The sequence below is a fragment of the Theropithecus gelada genome, chromosome 4, assembly GCF_003255815.1.
Source record: "Theropithecus gelada isolate Dixy chromosome 4, Tgel_1.0, whole genome shotgun sequence".
Classification (NCBI taxonomy): Eukaryota; Metazoa; Chordata; class Mammalia; order Primates; family Cercopithecidae; genus Theropithecus; species Theropithecus gelada.
The window spans coordinates 6,815,371-6,840,478 of NC_037671.1; the positions used below are offsets into that span (position 1 = coordinate 6,815,371).

Here is a 25,108-nt window from a genome sequence, read left to right on the forward strand (position 1 = left end):
TCAGAGTTTAGGGGTATAAATAATATTTTTAAATTGTAAATGGGATTTTTTTATTCACCCAGGCACCTAATTACAACAAGCATGCACATTTTGGTGCATTCAAGAATGGAAAATCAGAATAGCAGCATTCTTCTGGTGGGTTTTGCTCCATTTAAAGACTTGAAATGAACTACAGCCAGGAAGGTGATAGATGATATAATAAGCCACCTCTGAACCTACACCCCGTCTCTTCACGGTTTAGACTTACTAAAATAAATGCAAGGTGATTTTCATCTTCAGGTAGAGTGAAGCCTTTTAAATAAGGCGTCACAGGTGCAGCTATTCTACCTTAATGAAACGGGTAGTGATTTTCCCACCATTATTTATTTTGGTGATAATATGCTGCATATTCAAGTCTTTTGTAGTTATTTTCACCCAAAGTAGTTGACAATTTGATGCTTCTGGTGATGTTTATGGCTTCATTTTATATAATTTTTTAAGTAAGTTCCACTAGAAACAGTTCATCTTATACCTTCAAAACTATTACCTGTTCTTTAAAAACGAAGTTGCTTGTTACTTGTTCTTTGTGTTTTAGGTGCAGCTCAGTGGAAGATGATGACAACCAGAAGACATGAGCTAAGGTTTCTGTCCTATAAAAGATTTATTAAAAAACAATCCTTCATTTAGTTTTTGTCTAATTTTTTAGTTTTCAGCATTATGATTTGGGTTTTATTGGTGTTTGGTATTTAGAATAGTAGTGCTATTGTGGTGTTCATCTGTAAAGTGCTTGTTTTATCATACTTCCTGCCTCTCCCCCTCCCCCAGTTTCTTCTTCCCTAAAATAAAAATAGTGGTCAACTTTAGTAATGTAAAAGGCTCTTGGATGCTGAGATTCCACATTAACACATGGTTGTCAAAATTGGCTCTTAAGGATCTTAGAAAAACAGCAACCACCAGAATAGCATATATCTAAAAGTAGTCTTCAGCTTTAGGCAGATGCAAAAGAATAGAAACTGGAATATTAAGAATACTGTTCAACTCCTTTAGTATCTATTCCCCAACTTACCCTTTAGGAACCTCATTATTAACCAGTGTTCCAGTCTTAAAGTAGACAAAATACTCAGAGCCATTGGTTTTATTTATTTTTTTTTCTTTTAAGGGAAATGAAGATGATACTGTGGGTTTTTTATGCCCCAATGTAGCATATCTAGACTACCTATTTGAAAGGAACCCTATAAACTGTCTTATGTTCGTATACATGATTTTCTTACACTCTGTAATTTGGCTGAGGTGCAATTTGGAACTTTGCAAGACCTACTAGATTGAATTTCTTTAGTGAATGCTCCTTAATAAATTTGCATTCATCTTTTAGAGTAGCTGTATAGTTTTCTTTTTTTTTTTTTTTTTTTGAGAGGGAGTCTGGCTCTGTCGCCCGGGCTGGAGTGCAGTGGCCGGATCTCAGCTCACTGCAAGCTCCGCCTCCCAGGTTCACGCCATTCTCCTGCCTCAGCCTCCCGAGTAGCTGGGACTACAGGCACCCGCCACCTCGCCCGGCTAGTTTTTTGTATTTTTTTAGTAGAGACGGGGTTTCACCATGTTAGCCAGGATGGTCTCGATCTCCTGACCTCGTGATCCACCCGTCTCGGCCTCCCAAAGTGCTGGGATTACAGGCTTGAGCCACCGTGCCCGGCCAGCTGTATAGTTTTCAAATGCTATCTGCCATGAAGTTTTTGCCATATTATACTTTATGGCAAACATGGTATCAAGTGATTGTCAGACTTGAGGACTCATAAAAGTCTTAGGTATGGACTACTATTCAAAGATGTTACAGTTTTTTCTAGGGTTGGGAGAATAGTTGAGATCTAGAAAGCATAGACATTTTTTACACTCTGGATAGACTTTATTCTTGAAGGTCATCAGAAATGAGGTTGGAATTTCGAGGTTTTGAGCAGGGGGAGCATCTTATATTCACCCTTAAATTGTTATTAATGCATCCCGTTTTCTTCATTCCCCAATAGCTATCTCATTTCACTGTCTCAAAATTTTGTTTTAAGATAATAGAAATGTTTTGCCATTATTAAGTACCACTTTATTCCTAACAAAAATAAGTACTCAGGACTTTTTTCAATATGAAATATTTATGTAATGTTTTATGGTATGTGGTAGAGGAAGTGAAATGTAATGTTCTCAGTTTTGTTCCATATTTGCATTCCTTTTATGCTTTACCTGTATTTTATCATTTGTAAGCAGAACTCTAGCTATATGGATAGAAATGAAATCTCTGAGATGAAACAAAGGAATCACACATGATAAAATTTAGGCAAAGTAGTTAAGAAATGGCCCTTTTCAATGTTGAAGATAGGAAAGCAGCCATATATTCAAATGTAATTTTCCTCCTTTAGTTATAATGACATCTTTTCCAATTGGGCTTCATAAAATGTGTTTCTTTCTTAATAGTATCCTATTTCCAGCATATATTCAACATGAATTTTATCATTCTCCTCCTAATGGAATGTCTTCCTTATAGAAATGTTCATGACAAATTCATTTGTTTTTTACATGTCAATAATGTATGCTAAATTAAAATGTTTTCCAGTTATTCTGATAGATGTCATTATGGCATCCTTAATTTTTCTTCTCCTTCTGTATATAGGGGAAGGGACTGTTCTGAAGAACCTTTCCATTTAGTGATCAAGATATGGAAGCTGATTTCTGAAAATGCTCAGTGTATATTCTAATTATTTGTGGTACCATTTGAACTGTAACTTGCATTTTAGCAGCGCATGTTTCTAATTGACTTACTGGGAAACTGAATAAAATATGCCTCTTATTATCATATTGTCTCCTGGTTTTTTTCTTTGCTTGAGTTCAGATTTTCCTCACAAACATCAAAACATTTTCAGAGCATTAGGTGCAGTGTACACCAAAGGGTGTATTATATTCATGTTCCTGTTACATACATTTCTGCTTTGGTTTTCCTAGTAATGGAAACATAGATAAGTAATGAGCCAACTCCCTTTTTTATAACGATAAACAAATTGGTTCATTGCCCATATGATAGCTTGACAAATCTTGGGCTCTTATCCTCCGTCTACCTACTCTTTATTTTCTTCTTTGAAGGAACTGTTTTCGGCTTTTCAAAATAGTGAGTAAAATAAGACAGTGTAGTTTGTGAATCTTAGTGCATGCAAAGCAGGATTGGAGAAAGGCAGTCAGAATGACCTTGTAGAAAGCACTCACCCACCCACCGTGTCGGAGCTAACCATCACCGAGTGGCAGGTAGAAGCTAGTCTGGTTGAATCCGGGCTAAGAAATGGTCAGATGGCGCTGGCTCTGGATCGTCTTCATGTAGCCCCAGTTATAATTTTCTTGGACTGCATAACCATCTAAAGTGCCTATGAGGTTATCGTATCTGATACATTTTAGGGAAAATAGTGTGCAGGATGTATTGGTTGAGGACCTTTCACACATACTTTTTTTTTTTTTTGAGATGGAGTCTGTTGCCCAGGCTGGACTGCAGTGGCATGATTTCGGCTCACTGCAACCTCCGCCTCTTGGCTTCAAGGGATTCTCCTGCCTCAGCCTCCCAAATAGCTGGGATTACAGGTGCCTGCCACCACGCCCCGTTAATTTTTGTATTTTTAGTAGAGACAGGGTTTCACCATGTTGGCCAGGCTGGTCTTGAACTCCTGACCTCAGGTGATCCACCTGCCTCAGCCTCCCAAAGTGCTGGGATTACAGGCGTGAGCCACCGCACTCAGCCACGCATACTTTAATTAGAAAGATTCAACCTCGAAGATCCTGTGAGCTGAGAACCATCAGTGACTAGAGAGCTAAACATGGGAATTTATGAGCAAACCAAGTCTTAAGTTTTCCTGAACAGAGTTTACATGTGTGTTATAAACTGCCAAACGTTTTCTTCTTCAAAGATAATAGTGGACGTTGACTTCCACCAAGTATGAAAAATAGCCAAATATTTTGTATTCATGTCTCCAGTTTTGTCCACTACATACGTGGACAAGTGGGTCCAACTTCACCTGTTGGAACCAGGTATTTTTCCCCCATCAGTCTACAGAATAAAGGAGATGATGTATCTCTAATCCCTACAAAACTTGCACTTCTGGTCCCAGTCCCATCTCCATGCCCATTCCCACTGCTAGTCTCACTGGAAGGGTATCTGTTGCCCCATACCATTTCCGTGTGCCTTGGCACATGCCTTGCAAGAAACAGGACGTTGTTAGGAATTATCGTTCCTGCACCTAACTAATGCCCTCCTGTGTCATTCTTACTTCCCTAATTATTTTGTGAATACTTGTATATGCCAGGCACTTTCGCTGCTAGTCATTTAACCCTCACATGATTATTACATGAGATAAAGACAGTCTACCCACTTTACACATCAGAAAAATGAAGCAAGAGAGGTTAAGGAAACTGCTGAAGGTGTTAGAGGTGTTCAGTGGCAAGAGTCGGTTTGAATTTAGACAGCCTGGCGACAGAGCTAGTGCTTGTAACCACTATGTCATGCATGACAATTGGTAGTCAAGTACTACCTGCCAGGATACAGTAGCCAGCAAAACAGGCATGTCCTTTGTGAAGGTTTTACAAATACAAATTACATCATGACCCTCAGGGTGAGGGGAAGAATCCAGGTTGCTAAGGAAAGTAGAAATGAGAATGGAAACAGCGGGCTTGTCGAAAAGGTTCAGTACACAAGTTAGAAGGAATTGTAAGAATTAAAGATGGTTTGTGGGAAACGGGTCATTGAGAGTTGGAATTTAGTGAAAATGTAAGTCCACTTTGGCATATACTTTTATGAGAGGGATATTATACCACTTTGGATTAATGAGACTGATTGGGATACATACAGGTAAAATTTCATTATGCAATTGTTTGTTTTCTATTGCTGTGCTATTTGATTCTAGAAAATTCTTTGAAATTAAACTAAAAACTAAGCATGCTCTCTGTGACCCCTGCCTCTAAGAAAACTTTGAGCCTTAAGCTACTAAAGCTGGAAAAGCTACAGTTGTTCTCTTCAGCATTTATTTGAATTATCCATTAATTCACTCATCCCTAACTCAAATATTCCATCTCATTTGGAGGGATGATACCCAAAGATTTAGTGGCTGTCTTTGTATGTGGGGTTATGGGGGGAGAGGCCTTTTTTTCTTTTTTTTTTTTTCTTAGACGGAGTCTTGTTCTGTCGCCCAGGCGGTGGCTGTGGGCGATGTCAGCTCACTGCAACCTCCACCTCCCATGTTCAAGCAATTCTGTCTCAGCCTCCTGAGTAGCTGGGATTACAGGTACCTGCCACCACGCCTGGCTAATTTTTGTATTTTTAGTAGAGACAGGGTTTCACCATCTTGGCCAGGCTGGTCTTGAACTCCTGACCCCATGATCCACCCACCTCAGCCTCCCAAAGTGCTGGGATTACAGGTGTGAGCCGCCGTGCCCAGCTGCCTTTTACTTTTCATTTGGTACCTTTGGGTAATGGTTGAAGTTTTAATCGTGTATTTTTTAAAGTTTTAGAAAAATTAATTTTAATTCACCAACCATCCACTTAAAACCCAAACACAGTATATCCCCAAATATCTGAACCCCTGATTTATGTATGTTACATCAATCCTTTCATCACATCTTTCAAAGTATGATCCAAGAACCACCTGCATTAAAATCACCTAGAATGTTTGTTTATAGTGTGTGTCCATGGGTCCCACTTCCAAAGACTGTGTTTCAGAGGGCCTGCAATAGAAGCTAGGACTCTATTTTGTTTCCTTGATTCTTAGGGGCAGTAAGTTTGTCAGTCATGTAGTTTTCCTTTTTCACTAGTTAATGAGTTATGTGTTGGCTGAATGAATTTCAACTAACCAGCCTTAAGACTTCCAGCAGTGCAGAGCCTGGAAAAAATTCTAGTAACATGACATTTTGGCTGCTCTGTGGACAGTGATCTTACCCATTTTTTTCTTCAACATTTAAAAAATACTGGGTCTGAGTGGAAGAGGGTTATTTCATGCCTAAACCTGTAGTTGGGCCCCAAAGAGAACAATCTTTCATGTATATGGCAAAGAAAGGCCGGGGACATAGAAAATTTCTAAGGATTTGGGAGGAGCTGGGGGATCTAGAGGATCTTGTACATTAATAGAACAACAACTTCTTTAGCTTTTAAGGGCTAAGTAAATGCCCAAAGGATAGGTCAAAATGATAGATCTGTGGAGATGAGGGCACAGGGAAAAAAAAAAAAAATGATACGAGTGGGAAAGACCGTTTAAAAAATCAACTCATGACTACATAACAAGAACTATAGCTGCAATAAGTCAATTATACCATTTATTGATGGAATGATGCTGGAAAACAATCACTGAAAAAACAACAGCCTTTTGAATAGAATAGTCTACTAAGTGAACCATTTATTTGAAACACAACATGCAAAAGATTGTCAAATATGTCAGTATAGAAGCCTGTGGGTTTATATATAGACATCTCAGCAGTGCTTTTCACAAGTTCCACTCCATATCACATCAAGCAACCGTTTGGTGATTTGGGGGGATTGTTAACAGTACCTGTGTCTTGGAATAATTAACCATATCTTAGTTGGGCTTCTTAGAATAGATCTGTTCACACTGAGATGTGTGAAAGAAAAGAGTTATTTTTGTTCAATGGGTGAGCAGCACTTATCCTTAGCAATAAGGGAAGGTGACAAACAGTTTAGCTTCTGAATAGAGAACGGTCTATTCAACACTGTATTTTGTCGGTAAAGTTTCTTTTTGGTCCCAAAGTTTCTCTTCGGTGCCTTAATTTCTTCCTTCTGATTTTCGGGAAAAGACAGAGGTATAGGTGAAACTGGCATTAGAGACCTCGATGGCAGACATCTTGTGGAGACCATTTTAAGCAGTGATTGAGTTGTTTGGCCAGTAGTAGGCTTGGATGAAAGTTCTGGGCATGGATTTAAAATACAACTTTTGGAATTCTTGTAAGTTTCAGTCAGTTGTTTTGTGGTGGAAGAACTTTTTAGAGGCGGTGGTCTAGTATTCCATTTATATTTGCCAGCATTGCTCCAATTCCATTTTAAAGCATTTTGCTCAAGTTTGCAAGAACCAGAGTTGTTTTTACTTCTTTCTTGACTTTTATCTACACAAGGTATCTGAAGACTCAAAGAGTCACAAAGTTTTAGCTGTCTCGCTTTTGGTGTAGCTTTGGAGGAAGAGGGTCGTTCAGTAACCGCTGGAGTACAGAAAGTCGCTGGTAGTCTTGGCCTCTCTCTTTGAATAGTCATATGTTGTAATCGTTCTAGTTCCAGTAAACGAGTTATCAAGTGTTCAATAGAGCTTTCTGCAGGTTCCACTGTCGCTTTCCAATTGTCAGATTTGGAGAGGGCTAAATTGTGCAAGTCTAGAGTACTGAAAGCAGGAGGGAGAAAATCAGGATATGGAAATACTTCATTTGGCTCCTCGGTGAAAGGTTCCTCAACATTTTTTATTGTTTCTGGCTTCAAGTTCAGGTCCACCTTTTTAAAAGAGCTAAGTAAAGTATCATTTGCTTTCTCATTTTCTGATAAGTCACTTTCATCTGTTAAATTTTCTTCCACACTGCTGCTTCCGTGTTTCAAATTCCAATTTGGAGCAGGTAACGTTTCACCATCGTTGTTTTCTATAGTTGAACATGAACTAAATTGAATCTCATTTCTGTTCTTGAAAAAGTCTCCATCAGCCTGGGGCCAGCAGAGACCTAGTGGCACCGGCAGTCCAGGGTAAGGACCAACCTGCTCATCAGCTGAAGTGCTTGTGAATGGGTGGCTCAGAGTGAAGACCCTGATAGGATTACTGGTTACATTAAAGCCAGTTTCCGCTGAAGATTTTTTGAATTCCCTTTAAAAAATAATTCAATGAATGGTTTATTGACTAGAATTAAAATGCTATGAAAATGATAAGGTTAAGTACCCTTTATCAAAGGCTGGTTAATGTGTAGCTCCCAATGGCATATGTGGATCTAGCTACCTGTAACAGAAATATGTTAGTTTCCAAAAATGCTCTAATATACAACTACATAAATTTTTTAAAATATAGATTAAAATATTAACTAGGCATCCCTTTGTGCAAGCACAGGTGACTAGATTATGATACCTAAAATGGCTAACTGTGGCTGTGGATAGACAATAGGTTAAAGGTGGATAACTATATGTTTGCTGATAGTGTACATGCGATTCTTAGGTTTGAAAATGAGGATATCTAACTCAAACTGAAATTAAAATGAAATGTTTATTGATCCAGAATTAGATAAAAGGAAACTCAAAGAATGTAATTATGTTACTTTAAAAAGCCTTCTATGTTAGCCACTGTGGTTTTTAAAAATTACTGTAACAAAAAAGGAAGCGAACAATGTCTATCAAAAATTATCCCAGATATAGTCCCTAGTAATTTTCATGTAATGATGCTCTTCTATTTTAGGAGTAATTCTAGGTATTACGGTAAAATGAAAACTACAAAAAAGCCATAGAATACTGAGTTTCTAGTTAGTTTTTATTTTTTAAAGATAACTAGAAATACTGAGATTGAAAGATTTGATGCATTAGTTGACATATAGGCTTGATATCCTCTTGCTTCTTTTTAAGCCAGTTGACATTAAAGATAACAAAATAATCTGGAAAAGTTTTGAAAAATACTTTCAAGGCCAGGCGCAGTAGCTCACACCTGTAATCCCAACACTTTGGGAGGCCAAGGCAGGCAGATTGCTTGCACCTGGGATTCTGAGACCAGCCTGAGCAACACGGCAAAATTCATCTCTACAAAAAATGAGCTGGGCATGGAGGCATGCGCCTGTAGTCCCTGCTCCTCCAGAGGCTGAGCTGGGAAGACCGCTTCAGCCTCAGAGGTGGAGGCTGCAGTAAACCACGCCTGCACCACTACACCCCAGCCTGGGTGACAGAATGAGGCCCTGTTGCAAAAAAAAAGAAAAAGAAAAAGAAAAAATACTCATTTAGCTAAATACTAGGTATACTGCCTTGCCTTTGAAAAACCACAGGAAAATCACTTTAAATATACAAGTGTTAATAGACACGTACATGTAGTATGAAGAGTGTGAAATCCGGAAGGGGAGGGCCTAGGTTTGAACCCCTTTGCTACCAGTGAGTGAGCAAAATGGAAATGATAATACCTACCTTGGAGGTAGTCTGAGAAGCAAGAGAATTTATATGAATGTGCTGTGCAAAATGTTAAACACTAAGATATTACTTTTATTCTTTTTACTTGTTGATGGTATATTGAGGAGAAAAATCTTTCATTGATACCAAACCTCCATTTCTGCAACATTATTAAACCTATCCAATATTAATAGCAAATGCCCGTCAAACACATTGTTCTGTTCAGTCCTCACGACCTCATGGGATAGGCACTTTTATTTTCCACCTTGAACAGATAAGGAAGCGGGGGTGTAGAGTGGCTAAGGTCACACATCTAGGAAGTGGGAGAGCTGGAAGTGACTCCACGTGGTGGACTCCCATGCCCCTGGTCCTAACCACTGCATTCTACTGCCTCCATTTGTTCACTCCTCTGCTACTGTGACAAAATTCAATTCACTTCGTTTGACCGCTTATCTTGAAATACTTTTTCCCAGCTGAGGTTTTTCCTCATAAAAATAGCCTTTTTTATCCCCATCAGCACCAACATTGCTTTAGGTCATCAGTCACCACAACTGCCATGGAACTTGATTTCCCCATTGAATTTTAACATAAAGTGAACTTCACCCCAGGCCTCACAGAGGTAAAATCCTCTGACCAGGACGTGGCTGATATCAAGTCAACCACTCTCCTGCTAAACTACACAAAAGAGCCCTGAAACTCAGGACCATGAGCGAAGACACTGTGCAAAGTTCCACAAAGCAGTCCTCAGGAAGCGTTCGTTTCCAAATACTAGTAACCTGGCTCTCTAAGAAGCCGTCTAGCTAGTCCTAATGCAAGGCAAAGTTTAAGAATCAAAAAATAAGAATTAAAAGTCAGGAGCCGGGCACGGTGGCTCATGCCTGTAATCCCAGCACTTTGGGAGGCCGAGGTGGGTGAATCACGAGGTCAGGAGTTCAAGACCAGCGTGGCCAAAGTGGTAAAACCCCGTCTCTACTAAAAATACAAAAATTAGCCAGGCGTGGTGGTGGGCACCTGTAATCCTAGCTACAAGGGAGGCTGAGGCAGAGAATTGCTTGAACCTGGAAGGCGGAGGTTGCAGTGAGCTGAGATTGTGTCCAGCCTGGGCAACAAGAGCGAAACTTTGTCTAAAAAAAAAGAAAAAAATTAAAACTCAGGTAAGGTTGGGTGCAGCAAACCACCATACCTATGTAACAAACCTGCAAGTTCTGCACATGTATCCCAGAACTTAAAAAAGTGTAATAATAATAAATAAAAAAGCAGCCTGGTGTGGTGGCTCACACCTGTAATCCCAGAACTTTGGGAGGCCAAGGTGGGTGGATCACCTGAGGTCAGGAGTTTGAGACCAGCCTGACTACATGGAGAAACCCCGTCTCTACTAAAAATACAAAATTAGCTGGGCATGGTGGCCCATGCCTGAAATCCCAGTTACTCAGGAGGCTGAGGCAGGAGAATCGCTTGAACCCAGGAGGCAGAGGTTGCAATGAGCCAAGATCGCGCCTTTGCATTCCAGCCTGGGCAACAAGAATGAAACTCCATCTCAAAAAAAAAAAAAAAAACCTCAGGTAAGGTCTCAGAAGCGATATACTGTAATGTCTATGAGCCTGAGCCACGTTACTTTCATATCCTGGTTCCACCTTTCATTAATATTGTGCGACTCTGAGCAAGTTACTTGTCACCATGCCTCAAGCATCCTCAACTGTAAAACAGGGATGATGATAACTGCCTTCCTTACATGGTCAGCTGTGAGTTACATGAACTACTACATACAAGGAATTAACATAGTCCCTGGAATGCAATACTACTTTCCTATTACAGTTCCTTTTGCTTTCAACGGGAAGCCCATACTTTATCCATCTAAAATCTTCATTGTCAGAACATAGTAAAACTCTTGATTCCCACCTATTCTAATTGTCTCGTGGTATTTGCAGCCACTTCCTGTTTTAGGGTGGATTTCTATCATTGCCCACTATTCCCACAGAATACTATTTTCTTCTGGTGGTTCATGGTCCTTGTATTCCAAGTAGTTATCTCATGTGTATTTTAAATTTATTTCAGTAATTTAGGGTGTTACAAAATAACTATTCGCTTACCTCTTCTCTATGGTACTTCCTTCATTAAGAGCACAATTCCATAATTGAAAGATCCCTTGGTTACTATTCTGATGACAGAAAAATAATGGGAAATCGTTTAGTAGCTGCATATATTTTTAAAATGTAATATTTTAAGGGTATGATGAATCAAATCCCACCTGTGTACTTTTTTGAGTATGTGCCGACAAATTAGGTTCTGGCATCGGCTGCTCCACTGGAATTTCCAAATAGTTCTATAAGGCAGCAGAAGACTTTTAAACATAATATATCTCTGTTCCCTATTCTTGTTCTAACAATGTACAGCTCTTGTTCTAATCAAGGAATACATGGTAAAATTGAATGATACTTTGTTGATATATAAAGAAATCTTTTGTTTTTACTGATTTCTTTATATATCAACAAAGTTAGTATAACCTATTTATTACAAATACCAACTAAACTGTTAATAAGACTTGAATATCATTAAGATTGTCTTTATTTTGCAGTTAAATGTTTTATGTTCTGATCAAAAAGGATAAACAAAAAGATTAATTTTCCACTACTTCAGAACAAGATATTGGTCATTTCAACTACTTCAAGACTTTTTGTTTTTGTTGCTGAGACAGGGTCTCCTTCTGTCACCCAGGCTGGAGTACAGGGGCACAATCTTGGCTCACTGAAACCTCCATTTCCTGGGCTCAAGCGATCCTCCTGCTGAGCTCAGCCTCTCGAGTAGCTGGGACTACACGCATGTGCCACCATGCCCGGCTATTTTTTTTTTTTTGGTAGAGATGGGGTTTCACCATATTGCCCAGGCTGGTCTCAAACTCCTAACCTCAAATGATCCACTTGCCTCAGCCTCCCAAAGTGCTGGGATTACAGACGTGAGCCACTGCACCCAGCCTGCTTCAAGACATTTTAAAGGACAGGAGTACTTCCTTTTTGACAATAACTAAAAAAGACGATACTCAATTTTCATTTATAGTATTGTTATACTGAAAAATACTTAATATGACAAAATATTAATGTAATAACCAATGTGAAACTCTGTAAAATATTTGACTTTGACTTGTGTGAAGAACTCTACAGAAATGAAATTTAAAGTTTAACTTTCAGGAAGGAAATTTTTTTTAAAGAACATACTTATAATTTTAAAATAGTATGTTTTATGAATACTTTAAAACCAAACATTTATCCTTACCTTGTTAATTTTGCCTGAAATGTGTATAAAAAATGACAATTAATAGTTACATACAACTGATTATATTCAAAACAAACCCCCTTTTGCTATGAGTGATTCTTTCAGTGTAAGTATACACAGCTGCGATTTCTTACCACCTGCTGCTCTATCCCTTCCAGCTGGGAGGCTTTTGTTTCCAGGAACAGGCACTTCTGAATCCAAATTCCAGTGAGATAAGTTCTAAAACAATATTTGGTTTAGGATAAACTTAACATTAAGAAAACATAAAAACCTCAATCATGTCACACGTTCTTTGGGTAAAGTATGACAAAAGGCACAAAGCTTCGTGACTCTCACCCCTCATTATAAAGAACTTCTCAGCATCTTTGAGGACAAAGCAATTTTCTCTTAACCAAGCCCTTATCAGCTTGATAACACCTATTGTTGAGGAATTAGAAAGGCTTTTACAATAATTTGTGGTTTCATTCACATTTTGTTAAAAATAATAACACACAGGTTTTCAAAATTGATTTTTTAAATGGAATAAAATGTCCTGTTCAGTGTGTCTCTGGAACACAATTGTGCATTAATCAAACTTTCTATATCTGAGTATCAGATCTAAAAGCCTATAAAAAGCTGGGTCTGGTGGCTCATGCCTGTAATCCCAGCACTTTGGGAGGCCGGGGCAGGTCAGGATCACCTGAGGTCTGGAGTTCGAGACCAGCCTGGCCAACATGGTGAAACCCTGTCTCCAATAAAAATACAAAAATCAGCCGGGTGTGGTGGCACACACCTGTAATCCCAGCTATTTGGGAGGCTGAGGCAGGAGAATCGCTTGAACCCAGGAGGTGGAGGTTGCGGTAAGCTGCAATCACACCACTGCCCTCCAGCCTGGGCCATAGCGTGAGACCGTCTCAAAATAAATAAATAAATAAACAAATAAATAAAATTTAAAAAATGAAAGCATATGAGAATCTTTCCATCAACCACAGGAAGTCTGTAACCCTCACATTATATTCCACACTAACCAGCCCACTACTCATTCTGGCTTCCAGATGTGGAGAAACACTTACGAAATATTCAAAAGAAAGCCAAAAATCAAAAGGGAAATGTACTAATAACAGAGTATTTATGTTCCAGACAAGGTGCAGAGCACTACGGAGGAAAATGTGGCAGGTGTGTATAAGACTGTAACAATTTATTCTGGAAAACAGAAAGTGAAGAGGCGATTCGTTTATAAGAAAGTCACTTTTTAGGAATGAACCCAATTGTTTTCTGTCTCAAAAAAGCATTGTAAATGAAACTCTAAGCAAATGAAATGTTAGGTATTATTAGATACAATCTCTTCATTAAGGAGGAACAGAGAGAAATAAGCTTCAAAACAGCATGAGGATTTAATTTATCCACAAAGAGATATCTCCTGATCGGAAGGGTAGTTGAACATTGGAAGGGAGGCTGCAGATTATCTTTATCTACAGATTTATGAAAAATATAATACAACTAATACTCTGCTCTCTGGCATGATATGTACAAGGGCTAACCTCTACATGAGAATCATCACCTGGGGAGGTTTTTAAAAATAATTGTTGAGAAAAAAAATCCTGATTTTAAAGAATGACGGTGAGGGCCGGGCGCGGTGGCTCAAACCCGTAATCCCAGCATTTTGGGAGGCTGAGGCGGGCAGATCACCTCAAGTCAGGAGTTCTAGACCAGCCTGGCCAACTTGGTGAAACCCCATCTCTACTAAAAATACAAAAATTAGCTGGGTGTGGTGGCGGGCGCCTGTAATCCCAGCTACTCGGGGGACTGAGGGGAGAATCGCTTGAACCCGAGAGGCAGAAGTTGCAGTGAGCTGCGATAGTGCCACTGCACTCCAGCCTGGGTGACAGGGTGAGACTCCGTCTCCAAAAAAGGAAAAAAAAAGAATGAGGGTGAGGCCCAGTTATTTGTATTTAAAAGATCCTTTTGTAGTTCACAGCATGATGACTGGGTTTTTACGTTCATGTGTGAGATGTGCCCCTTCAAACCTTTTTACGATATCTGGTGGATTTTTAAGCTTTTTTCAGCTATATAAATCCTGGTACTCTTGTATGAAATGAACATGTGAAAGAAACATCCTCAGTTGATGAAACTGTGTTGTTGCAATTATAAAATAAAATGAATGTAACCAGGCCAGGCATGGGTAGCTCACACCTGTAATCCCAGCACTTTGGGCAGCCAAGGCGGGTGAATCACTTGAGGTCAGGAGTTCCAGACCAGCCTGGCCAACATGTGTCTACCGAAAATACAAAAACTAGCCGGGCGTGGTGGCACATGCGTGTAGTCCCAGCTACTCGGGAGGCCGAGGCAGGAGAATCGCTTGAACCTGGGAGATGGAGGCTGCAGTGAGCCGAGATCCTGCCACAGCACTGCAGCCTGGGAGACAGAGGAAGACTGCCTTGTCTCCAAAACAAACAAAAAAACCCAAAAACAACAAAAAAAATTAACATAACCAAATTGATCAACTGGTAAAGAAGGCTCATTAACTAAACATGAAGTCTGACAGTGTGCAAATTTCTTAAGAGTTGGGACTTGAGGCCGGGCGCGGTGGCTCAAGCCTGTAATCCCAGCACTTTGGGAGGCCGAGACGGGCGGATCATGAGGTCAGGAGATCGAGACCATCCTGGCTAACACGGTGAAACCCCGTCTCTACTAAAAAATACAAAAAACTAGCCGGGCAAAGTGGCGGATGCCTGTAGTCCCAGCTACTCGGGAGGCTGAGGCAGGAGAATGGCGTGAACCCGAGAGGAGGAGCTTGCAGTGAGCTGAGATCCGGCCACTGCACTCCAGCCTGGGTGACAGAGCAAGACTCCGTCTCAAAAAAAAAAAAAAAAAGAGTTGGGACTTGATTATGCTTTGTGATATCCCACCTGCCTTACCAATATTTTTCACAAAGGGCGTGTGTGTGAAAACAAAGGAAGTGAGCACTGCCTGGTGGATAACAAGGTAGCACCTTTAATGAAGCCAAATTGCAACTTGAAATGTTTGGCATTTGGAGAAGAGCTGGCTAATTTTTCCTTTGTTAAAAGAAATAGAAAATTTCCATTTGCCGTTCCAAACGTGCCAAAAGGAAAACACAGGATAAACTGCCCACGATGCAAAAGCAGCAAGGACATCACTGCAAGAAAACTCCAAGGGAGTTGTCTTAGCAACAGGAGCCGCTGCCCAAACACTCAAGTTCAACAGCGCCTGCCATACCTCCTGAGAGATGTTTGACACACGTAGGCTGTTACCACAGGTCTCATTTCTTCTCCCCATTTTGTTGTAGCTGCTGCTCTGTTTCCTTAAAATCCTATACAGATTGTGGGACAGGCACATGTATGAGTAAGGGTCAACATTTATAAAAAAGAAGAAGTGTGAGTTTTGATTTCCCATCTAAAGGAGGTAAGAGAATGCTTAGACAGCAGAAGAGAGGGGCTAGATGAGCAGGGTGAGGGTGACAGTACCAAACCAACCAAAAACAAGGGGCAAGCCTGACTCAAAAGGAGCACAGACAACAGCAAACTAGCAGATCTCAGAACAAGATGAGGAAATCCGGATCAGAGGTGAGAAAGCAAATACCAGCTAAGAAGATGAAATACAAATTGGAACAAACTATGGTGAATTATCCAGAACTTAGAAAACAGGGGCACAAAGTCTCCTTTTAATCATTCAAAACAATTGCTCCGTTTGAAAGGAGGATTGAACCCTTACAACTAGGCCAGGCAAGCACCTCGAGCATATTTCGGAGACACCAAATCGCCCCCAGGACCAAACTATATTTTCCACACCAATGAGTCAAGGTACCTAAAACGTTTTAACCCACTGCCGTTTAAAGTAAAAGAATTAGAGAACTCTAAGGTAACAAGCAAAACAGTCACTGCATTAAGGTATGGCTATCTGGAAAGAATAACTTTTTTTTTTTTTTTTTTTGAGACAGTCTCGCTTTGTTGCCCAGGCTGGAGTGCAGTGGCGCGATCTCGGCTCACTGCAACCTCTGCCTCCCGGGTTCAAGCGACCATGTTGGCCAGGCTGGTCTTGAACTCCTGACCTCGTGATACACCCGCCTCAGCCTCCCAAAGTGCTGGGATTACAGGCGTGAACCACTGCGCCTGGCCAAGAATCACAAATTTTTTTTTTTTTTTTATTTTTGAGACGGAGTCTTGCTCTGTCGCCCAGGCTGGAGTGCAGTGGCCGGATCTCAGCTCACTGCAAGCTCCGCCTCCCGGGTTTACGCCATTCTCCTGCCTCAGCCTCCCGAGTAGCTGGGACTACAGGCGCCCGCCACTTCGCCCGGCTATTTTTTTGTATTTTTATTAGAGACGGGGTTTCACCATGTTAGCCAGGATGGTCTCGATCTCCTGACCTTGTAATCCGCCCGTCTCGGCCTCCCAAAGTGCTGGGATTACAGGCTTGAGCCACCGTGCCCGGCCAAGAATCACAAATTAAAGCCACCGCACTAATCGGTCTATCTGCTAATCGTTTACAATTGATTGTCCCCTACTGAAAAGTGTAGGAAGAAATGGGAGATTTAGTTTAGGGAGGTTGTCAGCCAACGCCGGTATTGGTCCACCGGGTGTGTGCATGCCAGACACTGGGTTTGAATGCAGGAGGAAGGCGTGGCTGAGCAGGTGGCGCTGCCTGGGGCCACTGGGGGTGTGTCAAGGAGGAGGGCATCCAGTTCCTGGACAAGGCCACCGCACCTGAGGGACGGCCCTGGGGACAAAGGACGCCTTGGGTACTGCGAGCTGGGGGACAGGAGCTTTAGGGGCTGGAGTGCGTGAAGGCGCGTGTCTCAGGGAGCTGCGAGGCCCCCGGGAAGAGGAATCGCCTTTTCCTCCTGAGCTGTGGCCGGACTGGGTGGGGAGCCCAGTTCCAGGGGTAGCAGGAGGGGCTGCGGGATTCCCCGGTGCCGGGGCTCTTACCCCACCTCGCCGAAGGCCCCAGTGTCCTCCCCGGCGTTCTCTCCTGGTGCGCCGCCCCGAGGCCCCAGCGCCTCCGCGTGCGTGGCTGACGGCTTGGAGGGCGCCCCCTCTGCCTCGGCCTTCCTGCAGCGGGGGACAGAGAGGGCGGCGGGCGGCCTCGAGCGCAGCCGGGTCGGCGGTGTAGGGACTGCGAAGCCCGCGGGTCGGCGCAGGGGTGGGAGTCGGGCCCAGGGCCCAGGCGGGGCCCAGAGAGACCTGCCGGCGCCGGGGCAGGGGCTGCGGCTCCGCGGGCTTCCCCACCGGCCGGGTCTCCCGGCAACTACCAGAGAGCGGGGGCGCCCCGGGAGGCCTCGCGTTCCACCAGGTCCACCGGTATTCGCGAGCCGCGGGGTCGCCGGCGGCCGCCCAGGCTCAGAGCCTCTCGGGGGTCACCCGGCTGCCGAGCCCGCGGGACGCACGCCGCCGCCAGGGGAGGACAACCAGCCTCAGGCCCTGTCCCTGCGCCCCGCACGGCCCCCTCTGGGGCTGCGCAGCCCACTCGGCCATCCTGGCCTGGAGAGGCCGCCCCGGGCCTCGCGGGAAAGCCTGAGCCTCCCGGGCCTTCTCTGACTTTCCCCTCGGCGTCCTGGACCTTCTGGGGCCTTCCTGGGCCTCCTCGGGCCTCCTTGACCCTCCCCGGGCCTTTCCGGAGGCCTCCAGGCCCTTCCCTGGGCCTTTCCAGGCTGAACTCTCTGCAAGATGGCCAGTAGGCCTCTGGGACCCGGGGCCTGGCCCGCCCGCCTCAACTCCCACCGCCTGCTCACATCAAGCCAGGAGCACCGCCCGTACGTAGCCCTCCAGACTACGCTAAAATATAAAGGTTATATCTATGCTTCTACAATGTATTAATTAACATAGAAGAGGCATCCTTGTTGACACCAAGCCCATCCGGTCAGTTTCAGGTCCCTCGTCGGCCTTTCAATAGGAAGAACAAAAGACGATTTTTTCCTTTTTTCATGTAGAGGATACATTTAAATCACAGAGCCCAATTTTGTATCCCTAAGTGCGTATCTCTCATTACAGCTCCATGAAATAAGTGGAGGGGTGGGGGGAAGAATATCTGTATATCTAGTTAGATGTATCTACATAGCTATCTCCCCCACCTTTTGATATACAGAAAAATTTAAAACAAAATTAATTCTATATGTAAGTACAGCAAATGATTACTAAATATCATATGGGGGGATGAGATCACGGCCATGCCCCTTTGAGAATCTCCCCATAAAAATGCGCTTATATACCACATGTTGAACACAATTTCAAGGGTTTCTCAGGTTCTTTGATCCCTGACTCCTGACTCTTTCCTCTGCATTTCCATTTTCTCCTCAGAAAGACCTTCCCTTTAAAGAAACCCTTCCCACCTACCGCCTGCCTTACTCTACTTCATGACACCCTGTTTTTCGTTTCTTCTTTGTACTCCTCAGAATGTTGCTGTTTACTTGTTTGTTTTTGTATTGCCTGTCTCTCCCCCGTAGAATATCAGACTCCATGTGGGCAGGGGCCTTGCCTGTCTAGTTCATTTCTACATCCCCAACCCTTTAAAACTGTGCTGGGCACATAGAAGCACAGTCATAGAAACACAATCGATGTAAGTGAATGGACAAGATTTGCGCAGGCCTCATTCCTTGCAGTCTCCTTGGAGGTTTCCCTTCTAGGCCCTCTCTTCCTTCGGCTGTTTTCCATACTGCTGCTCTAAAATACAGACCTGCTCAACTGCCTCCTAATGCCTGAAGAAGGAAACCCAAATTCTGCAGCCATCCTTTAGGTATCTGCTCATCATCTTCCCAGCGCCCACTTCATGTCAAGCACATCGGACATTTTACAATTTTCCTAAACCCTCTCCTCCAGGGCATATATCGTTGTTACTCTTCCTGTAATAATACCTCCTTTTTATCTCCTTTTTTTTTTAAGCTGGCTAAATTCTAGTCATACGGTTCAAACTCACAAGTCGTTTTTCCTAATTGTTCAGGAAGAGTAAATTGCTAGAAAACATACAGAAAAAAGAAAAAGAAAAAGAAAACAAAAGTAAGTTGCTATCTCCTCCAAGATCCCTACTTGGTTATATTATAATGATTTATTTACAGTCCCTTAGTTACATTATAATTATTCATTTACAATATCTCAATCACTTTCTTTTCAACATCTTGAAGGTGATATCTGCCCATATTCTATCTAACAGAGTGCCTGGCATGTAGTAGGTAAGGCACTCAATAAATGTTTGAATTGATTTAATTATTGCAAAAATAGTATTCTCTGAAATGTATGGTGTGGTGACTATATGCCAGGCATAGTGCTGAATATTTTATATGGATTAACCAATGTATATGCCTAATAATCCAATGAAGCAAGTACCACTAGTTATTCCTATTTTATTTTCTTTCTTTCTTTTTTTTTTTTAAGACAGAGTCTTGCTCTGTCACCCAGGCTGGAGTGCAATATGTGATCTCAGCTCATGGCAACCTCTGCCTCCCAGGTTCAAGCAATTCTCCTGCCTCAGCCTCCCTAGTTACCTAGTAGTTGGGATTATAGGCACCTGCCACCATGCCCGGCTAATTTTTTGTATTTTTAGTAGAGAGGGGTTTCGCCATGTTGGCCAGGCTGGTCTTGAACTCCTGACCTCAGGTGGTCTGCCAGGCTCAGCCTCCCAAAATGCTGGGATTACAGGCATGAGCCACTGAGCCCAGCCTAGTTATTCCTATTTTATAATTGAGTAACCTGAGCCTTAGATGTATTATGTAATGTTTCCCAATTTACAATTACTAGAAAAATTGCGAATAGGGGTAAATATTGGGGTTCATGTATTTCCAGCTATTGCTTTCTACAAATATATCTAGCTGGGAAATGTTCCCTGTTCTTGAGACAGAAGTTATGTGTGCGTGTGTGTGAATTCCACATATCTGGCTTACACATTTCCCATCTTCCTTGCTTTATGTTTCTGTTCATGCCTTTTTTCTGTTATTTCAGAACTCAAACTGATTCCTGATTCCTTAGAGTCCTTCTGAGATTTGTCATCCATAAATGCATCCTCTAAGATTCTTTTCCTTAACAACTTACTCTTAAAAACATTCCTTTCATATTATCACCCCCACTCAACTGGTCTTCCTTTCTCTGGAGACTTTCAAATGCTTTGACATCAGCATCAAAATCATGGCTGGCCCTTCCCTCATTGCTAAATGTGCACGGCCGTGGTGGTGTGAAATATGAAAGCAACAACTTGGAAATGGTGCCCTCTCCAAACCCTTGGGTGTGGTCTGGCTCTGGCCCAGTGTAGGGGGTTGGACAGTGGGTCATTTTCTACAGCAGCTCAGACCCAGCTTAACATCAATCCCAAGGCCAAGAAAATGCACCTTCTTTCTGTTGGGGCTCAGAAAACAGTTCCCCAAAATGAAGCCTTAGGAAATAGCCTCAGAAGCAAAAGTTTTTCTCTGACCTTCTTCTGCCCTCCTGTCTCTCAGTCCTACTCTCCCTCCGAGGCTAGCCTGAGAAACTAGAATCCCTCTTTTCCAATGCAAGTTACAGAAATCAGAATGCTTTTTTCCCAAAGCCAGCCATGAAACCTAAAAATATTACTCTAATTTTCCCTTTGCCTTTCTGTGTAAAAACTGGCCATAAGGAAATTATCTGACCTAGCTTGTTTGACTGTAGGTCATAAGACTCCCATTCCAGGCCGGGCGCGGTGGCTCAAGCCTGTAATCCCAGCACTTTGGGAGGCCGAGAGGGGCGGATCACGAGGTCAGGAGATCGAGACCATCCTGGCGAACACGGTGAAACCCCGTCTCTACTAAAAAAATACAAAAAACTAGCCGGGCGTGGTGGCGGCGCCTGTAGTCCCAGCTACTCAGGAGGCTGAGGCAGGAGAATGGCGTGAACCTGGGAGGCGGAGCTTGCAGTGAGCCGAGATCCGGCCACTGCACCCCAGCCTGGGCGACAGAGCGAGACTCCGTCTCAAAAAAACAAACAAACAAACAAACAAAAAGACTCCCATTCCAGAGAGTGCCCTGCCCCATACCCAGAAGGAAGGAACACTGCTCAGAGAGGCCAAGAAGAATCTAGAGAGCCAGGCCTTGCTGGGTTCCCCCGCTCAGGCTATTAGCATTAGATCAAACCGTTTTTGTCCAATCGTATTTTTACACAGCTGTCCATACTTTGTTGAACCTAAGCATAAAACTGGAAACTCTCCCTGTATTTCTGAGTTTTCATTCTGTACACTCCCATGTATAACACATGCTAAATAAATCTGTCTGCCTTTTCCCCAGTTACTCTGCCTTTTGCAAGTTGATTTTTCAGCAAATCTTCAGAGGGCCAAACCGTTGGCCCCTGCACATCCAGCCATCTCATGGCCATTCCCAGGATTCAGATTTTAGTGGTAGCCTCAGCTTCCCTCACTTTAAATCTGCACCTCTTTAGCTGATCCTGAGTGAAACCATTCTTTCATAAACACAATAGGATGAGGCAGATGCTCTCTATCTCAGGCATTTAGCAAAGTCTTGCATTAATTACAAGCGAGGCGGGCTAAGGAGACATAGGCAAGCCTTGGGTCAGTCACTTAGTAGTCCAGTAAGCACGGCTTGCTGCCCACCTGAGTTTCTCCTCCTGTAACAAAGGCAATGACATTGACTACCACGTAACTACTTCAGAAAGCACCTTGAGATAACATTGCTTTTCATTGTCCTGAATTATGCAAAGATATATCAGTAGCAACATTACTTAGTTTCTAATTATTCTGGAGGGAAAAGGCTTCGATTTCAGTCTACCTCCTTCAGTATCTTTCACCTTTTGATATTACCCATGCATTTGTCCTCATCTTCCTTTGCTGTTCCCTTTAGAAATGCCAAGGTCATGGCTAGTCATGTACAGCAGAATTTTTTTTTTCCTTTTTGAGACAGAGTCCCACTCTGTTGCCCAGGGTGGAGTGCAATGGCGCAATCTCAGCTCACTGCAACCTCCGCCTCCCGGGTTCAAGTAATTCTCCTGTCTCAGCCTCCCAAGTTGCTGGGACTACAGGTGCATGCCACCACGCCTGGCTAATTTTTTTATATTTATGGTAGAGACGGGATTTCACCATATTGGTCAGGCTGGTCTCAAACTCCTGACCTCAGGTGGTCCACCCGTGTCGGCCTCTCAAAGTGCTAGGATTACAGCTGTGAGCCACTGTGCCCAGCCTACAGCAGAATCTTGTTCAATATATTATGTAACATTTTCTGAACGTTAGGACAATAGTTTCTAATTAATAATATGCAGTTTTGTTCTCAAATAAGATGCTAAGTCAATGGGAAACATTCCATTTCAATTATGAGCAATTTGTATTTAGCATACGGTTTAGCAATCTAGTCTTTTTTTTGTTTTTGCTTTTTGAGCAACTGCTTTGTCTTTCAGTAGTGGCTAATTTATCCTGATTTAGAACTCGATTCTATGAGCATTCATCTTAAATATACCTTCTTGCGTTTGTATAATTCCTTTTTAAGAAATATCTATGCAAATATTTCTAATTTGAAGTTTTAAAAATTAACCTTTACCACTCTGCTCCCATAGCGATGTCCTATTTGGGAGGCCAGTGTTTTCTTGCAAATACTTAAGAAATATTGTTTAAAAACTATTTATTCCTAGAACGTATGATAGTGATGTATATGAACATATTTCCAAAAGGAAGCAAAATAAACACATCAATCACTGAATTTCACATCTGCATATGTTGCAGCTAGTGCTTCTGAATAAATTCTCAATCATATATTTTCTCCTTTGTTTTGATTTAAGACTTGATTTCTGCAATTTGAATTGCTTCATAAGCCTTTCTATTTTTCAGATACCTATACTCTGTAACTCTATTTTCCTAGCCTTATATCACAAATTCACTTTAAATTTTGGTTAACGTTTCAGTGTCAGAACTTACTTTCTGGTGCCAGGAAAGGTGTAACTTGAAGTCCCTTTCTGGTCGTCAGACCCCTCCCACCTCATTTGTTGTGAACGGAACACTTTCTTTAGAATGCTTTCCTTAAAAAACTTGGAGATAATCTTCTCTCTTTGAACATTACTGAACACCTTGCCTTCTGGAAGCCAGCTGATCTTGTCACACCCACCATGGCAGAGGGGAAGAAGAAGGTATTCAGGAGACACAGAAACCCTCTTAGGAACAGAAAAAGGAATGGCGTTTACCTGAAAGTCATGAATAAAAGATCAGCCTAACTAGGAAAACAACCCAGAGTCATGCAGCTGCTGCGCTGCGGGATCAATTTAGTTAATAACACGCTGCTAGCACCTCTGTGGGCTGCTGGCCCGGCATAGCAGCTCTCATCACAACAACAAAAGACTTGGGAGAAAATAATAATATGTTAAAAGTCCAGTTTTGAAAAGGTAAATATATTAGCCACTGAATAATAGAATTGGAAGTAAGAGGAATACAAAACAAAATACAAAATGAAAGCATTTGTTCCATCCAGGAATATTAGTACCATGGGCTGAGGCCTGGTTGGCGCAGATCAAGATCACACAGCTGATTAGCAGCAGAATATTTGCCAGGCGTCATTCATGACACGTCTCTCCTAAACAGTGTTCTTTAATCACACCGTAATTAGAGAAAATGAATGAGATTGATTCCTAGAAGTGTTATTCATTGTAAATATATATATATATATATGTGTGTGTGTGTAAAAAATATATATCCATCTGATAGTTTATTTAAAAACAAAATTTAATAATTGTGACCTACTTCAGATTTCAGCCAAGGTCAGCATGCATCAGATAACTATAAACATTCCATCAGTTGCAATGGAATAGTCATTGAGAGCATTGACTAAAAACATGAGTCAATTTACATGAAGTGTAAGGAATTACATTTTAGTAGATCACTTCCTTGGCATGTTGAATTACTTAAAACATGGTTTGTTGTTTGCTATTTATATAAATGAAGGTTTAGAGGAATGCACTCAGCTTTGCTTGGAAGAAAGAAGCCGGGGATATGTCTTCCGGCTGCCAGAATATTCTACCCCACTTCTCCCCACCAAAAACACCTGTAAAATTATGAGAATCACATTGAATTCAAGTGGTTCTTGTTAGTTATATAACATATTTTAAATATGTACTTGCATTTAAAGTATTTTTTTTTTAAGTTCGACTTTTTGAGTTTGCAAGTTGAAAGTTAAGAGATGGAATAGGCCAGACATAGTGGCTTGTGCCTGTAATCACAGCACTCTGGGAGGCTGAGGCAAGAGGATTGCTTGAGGTCAGGAGTTTGAGACCAGCCAGGGCAACATAGAGAGACCCTATCTCTACAAAATAAAAGTAACAAAAATTAGCTGGGCGTAGTGGTGCACACCTATAGACTCAGCTACTTGTGAGGCTGAGGTGGGAGGATTGCTTGAGCCCAGGAGGTCGAGGCTACAGTGAGCTGTGACCACACCACTGCACTGCAGCATGGGCCACAGAGAGCAAAATTCGGTCTCAAAAAGAAAGAGAGGCCGGGCGCGGTGGCTCAAGCCTGTAATCCCAGCACTTTGGGAGGCCGAGGCGGGTGGATCATGAGGTCAGGAGATCGAGACCATCCTGGCTAACATGGTGAAACCCCGTCTCTACTAAAAATACAAAAAACTAGCCGGGCGTGGTGGCGGGCGCCTGTAGTCCCAGCTACTCGGAGGCTGAGGCAGGAGAATGGCATGAACCTGGGAGGCGGAGCTTGCAGTGAGCCAAGATCGCGCCACTGCACCCCAGCCTGGCTGACACAGCGCGAGACTCCGTCTCAAAAAAAAAAAAAAAAAAAAAAAAAAAAAAA

The 25,108-nt window shown here is 42.3% G+C and overlaps 2 protein-coding genes and 1 pseudogene across 5 annotated transcripts in view; 2 read left to right on the forward strand and 1 right to left on the reverse strand.

The window, feature by feature from the left end:
* Positions 1-2,815, forward strand: part of PRPF4B (pre-mRNA processing factor 4B) — a 43,575-nt gene extending 40,760 nt beyond the window's left edge. For 2 of the 4 annotated variants that reach the window (XM_025382908.1, XM_025382909.1), the window contains 2 exons: positions 575-620; positions 2,633-2,815. The gene's annotated coding sequence lies outside the window, so the exon portion shown is untranslated. Of the gene's footprint in view, positions 1-62; positions 136-574; positions 1,364-1,681 lie in introns of all 4 variants that reach the window. The other 2 variants (XM_025382907.1, XM_025382906.1) reach the window with 2 other exon arrangements.
* A 3,475-nt stretch (positions 2,816-6,290) lies between these two features.
* Positions 6,291-18,123, reverse strand: FAM217A (family with sequence similarity 217 member A). The gene is made up of 7 exons (XM_025383576.1): positions 17,310-18,123; positions 15,599-15,692; positions 12,517-12,601; positions 12,383-12,396; positions 11,361-11,435; positions 11,203-11,270; positions 6,291-7,841 (listed from the first exon to the last, which is right to left on the reverse strand). Exons 2-7 carry the CDS (start codon positions 15,656-15,658, stop codon positions 6,620-6,622), a joined length of 1,524 nt encoding a protein of 507 aa, XP_025239361.1. The 5' UTR covers positions 15,659-15,692; positions 17,310-18,123; the 3' UTR covers positions 6,291-6,619.
* Positions 14,321-14,411, forward strand: LOC112624018 (annotated as a pseudogene).
* Positions 18,124-25,108: the final 6,985 nt, after the last annotated feature.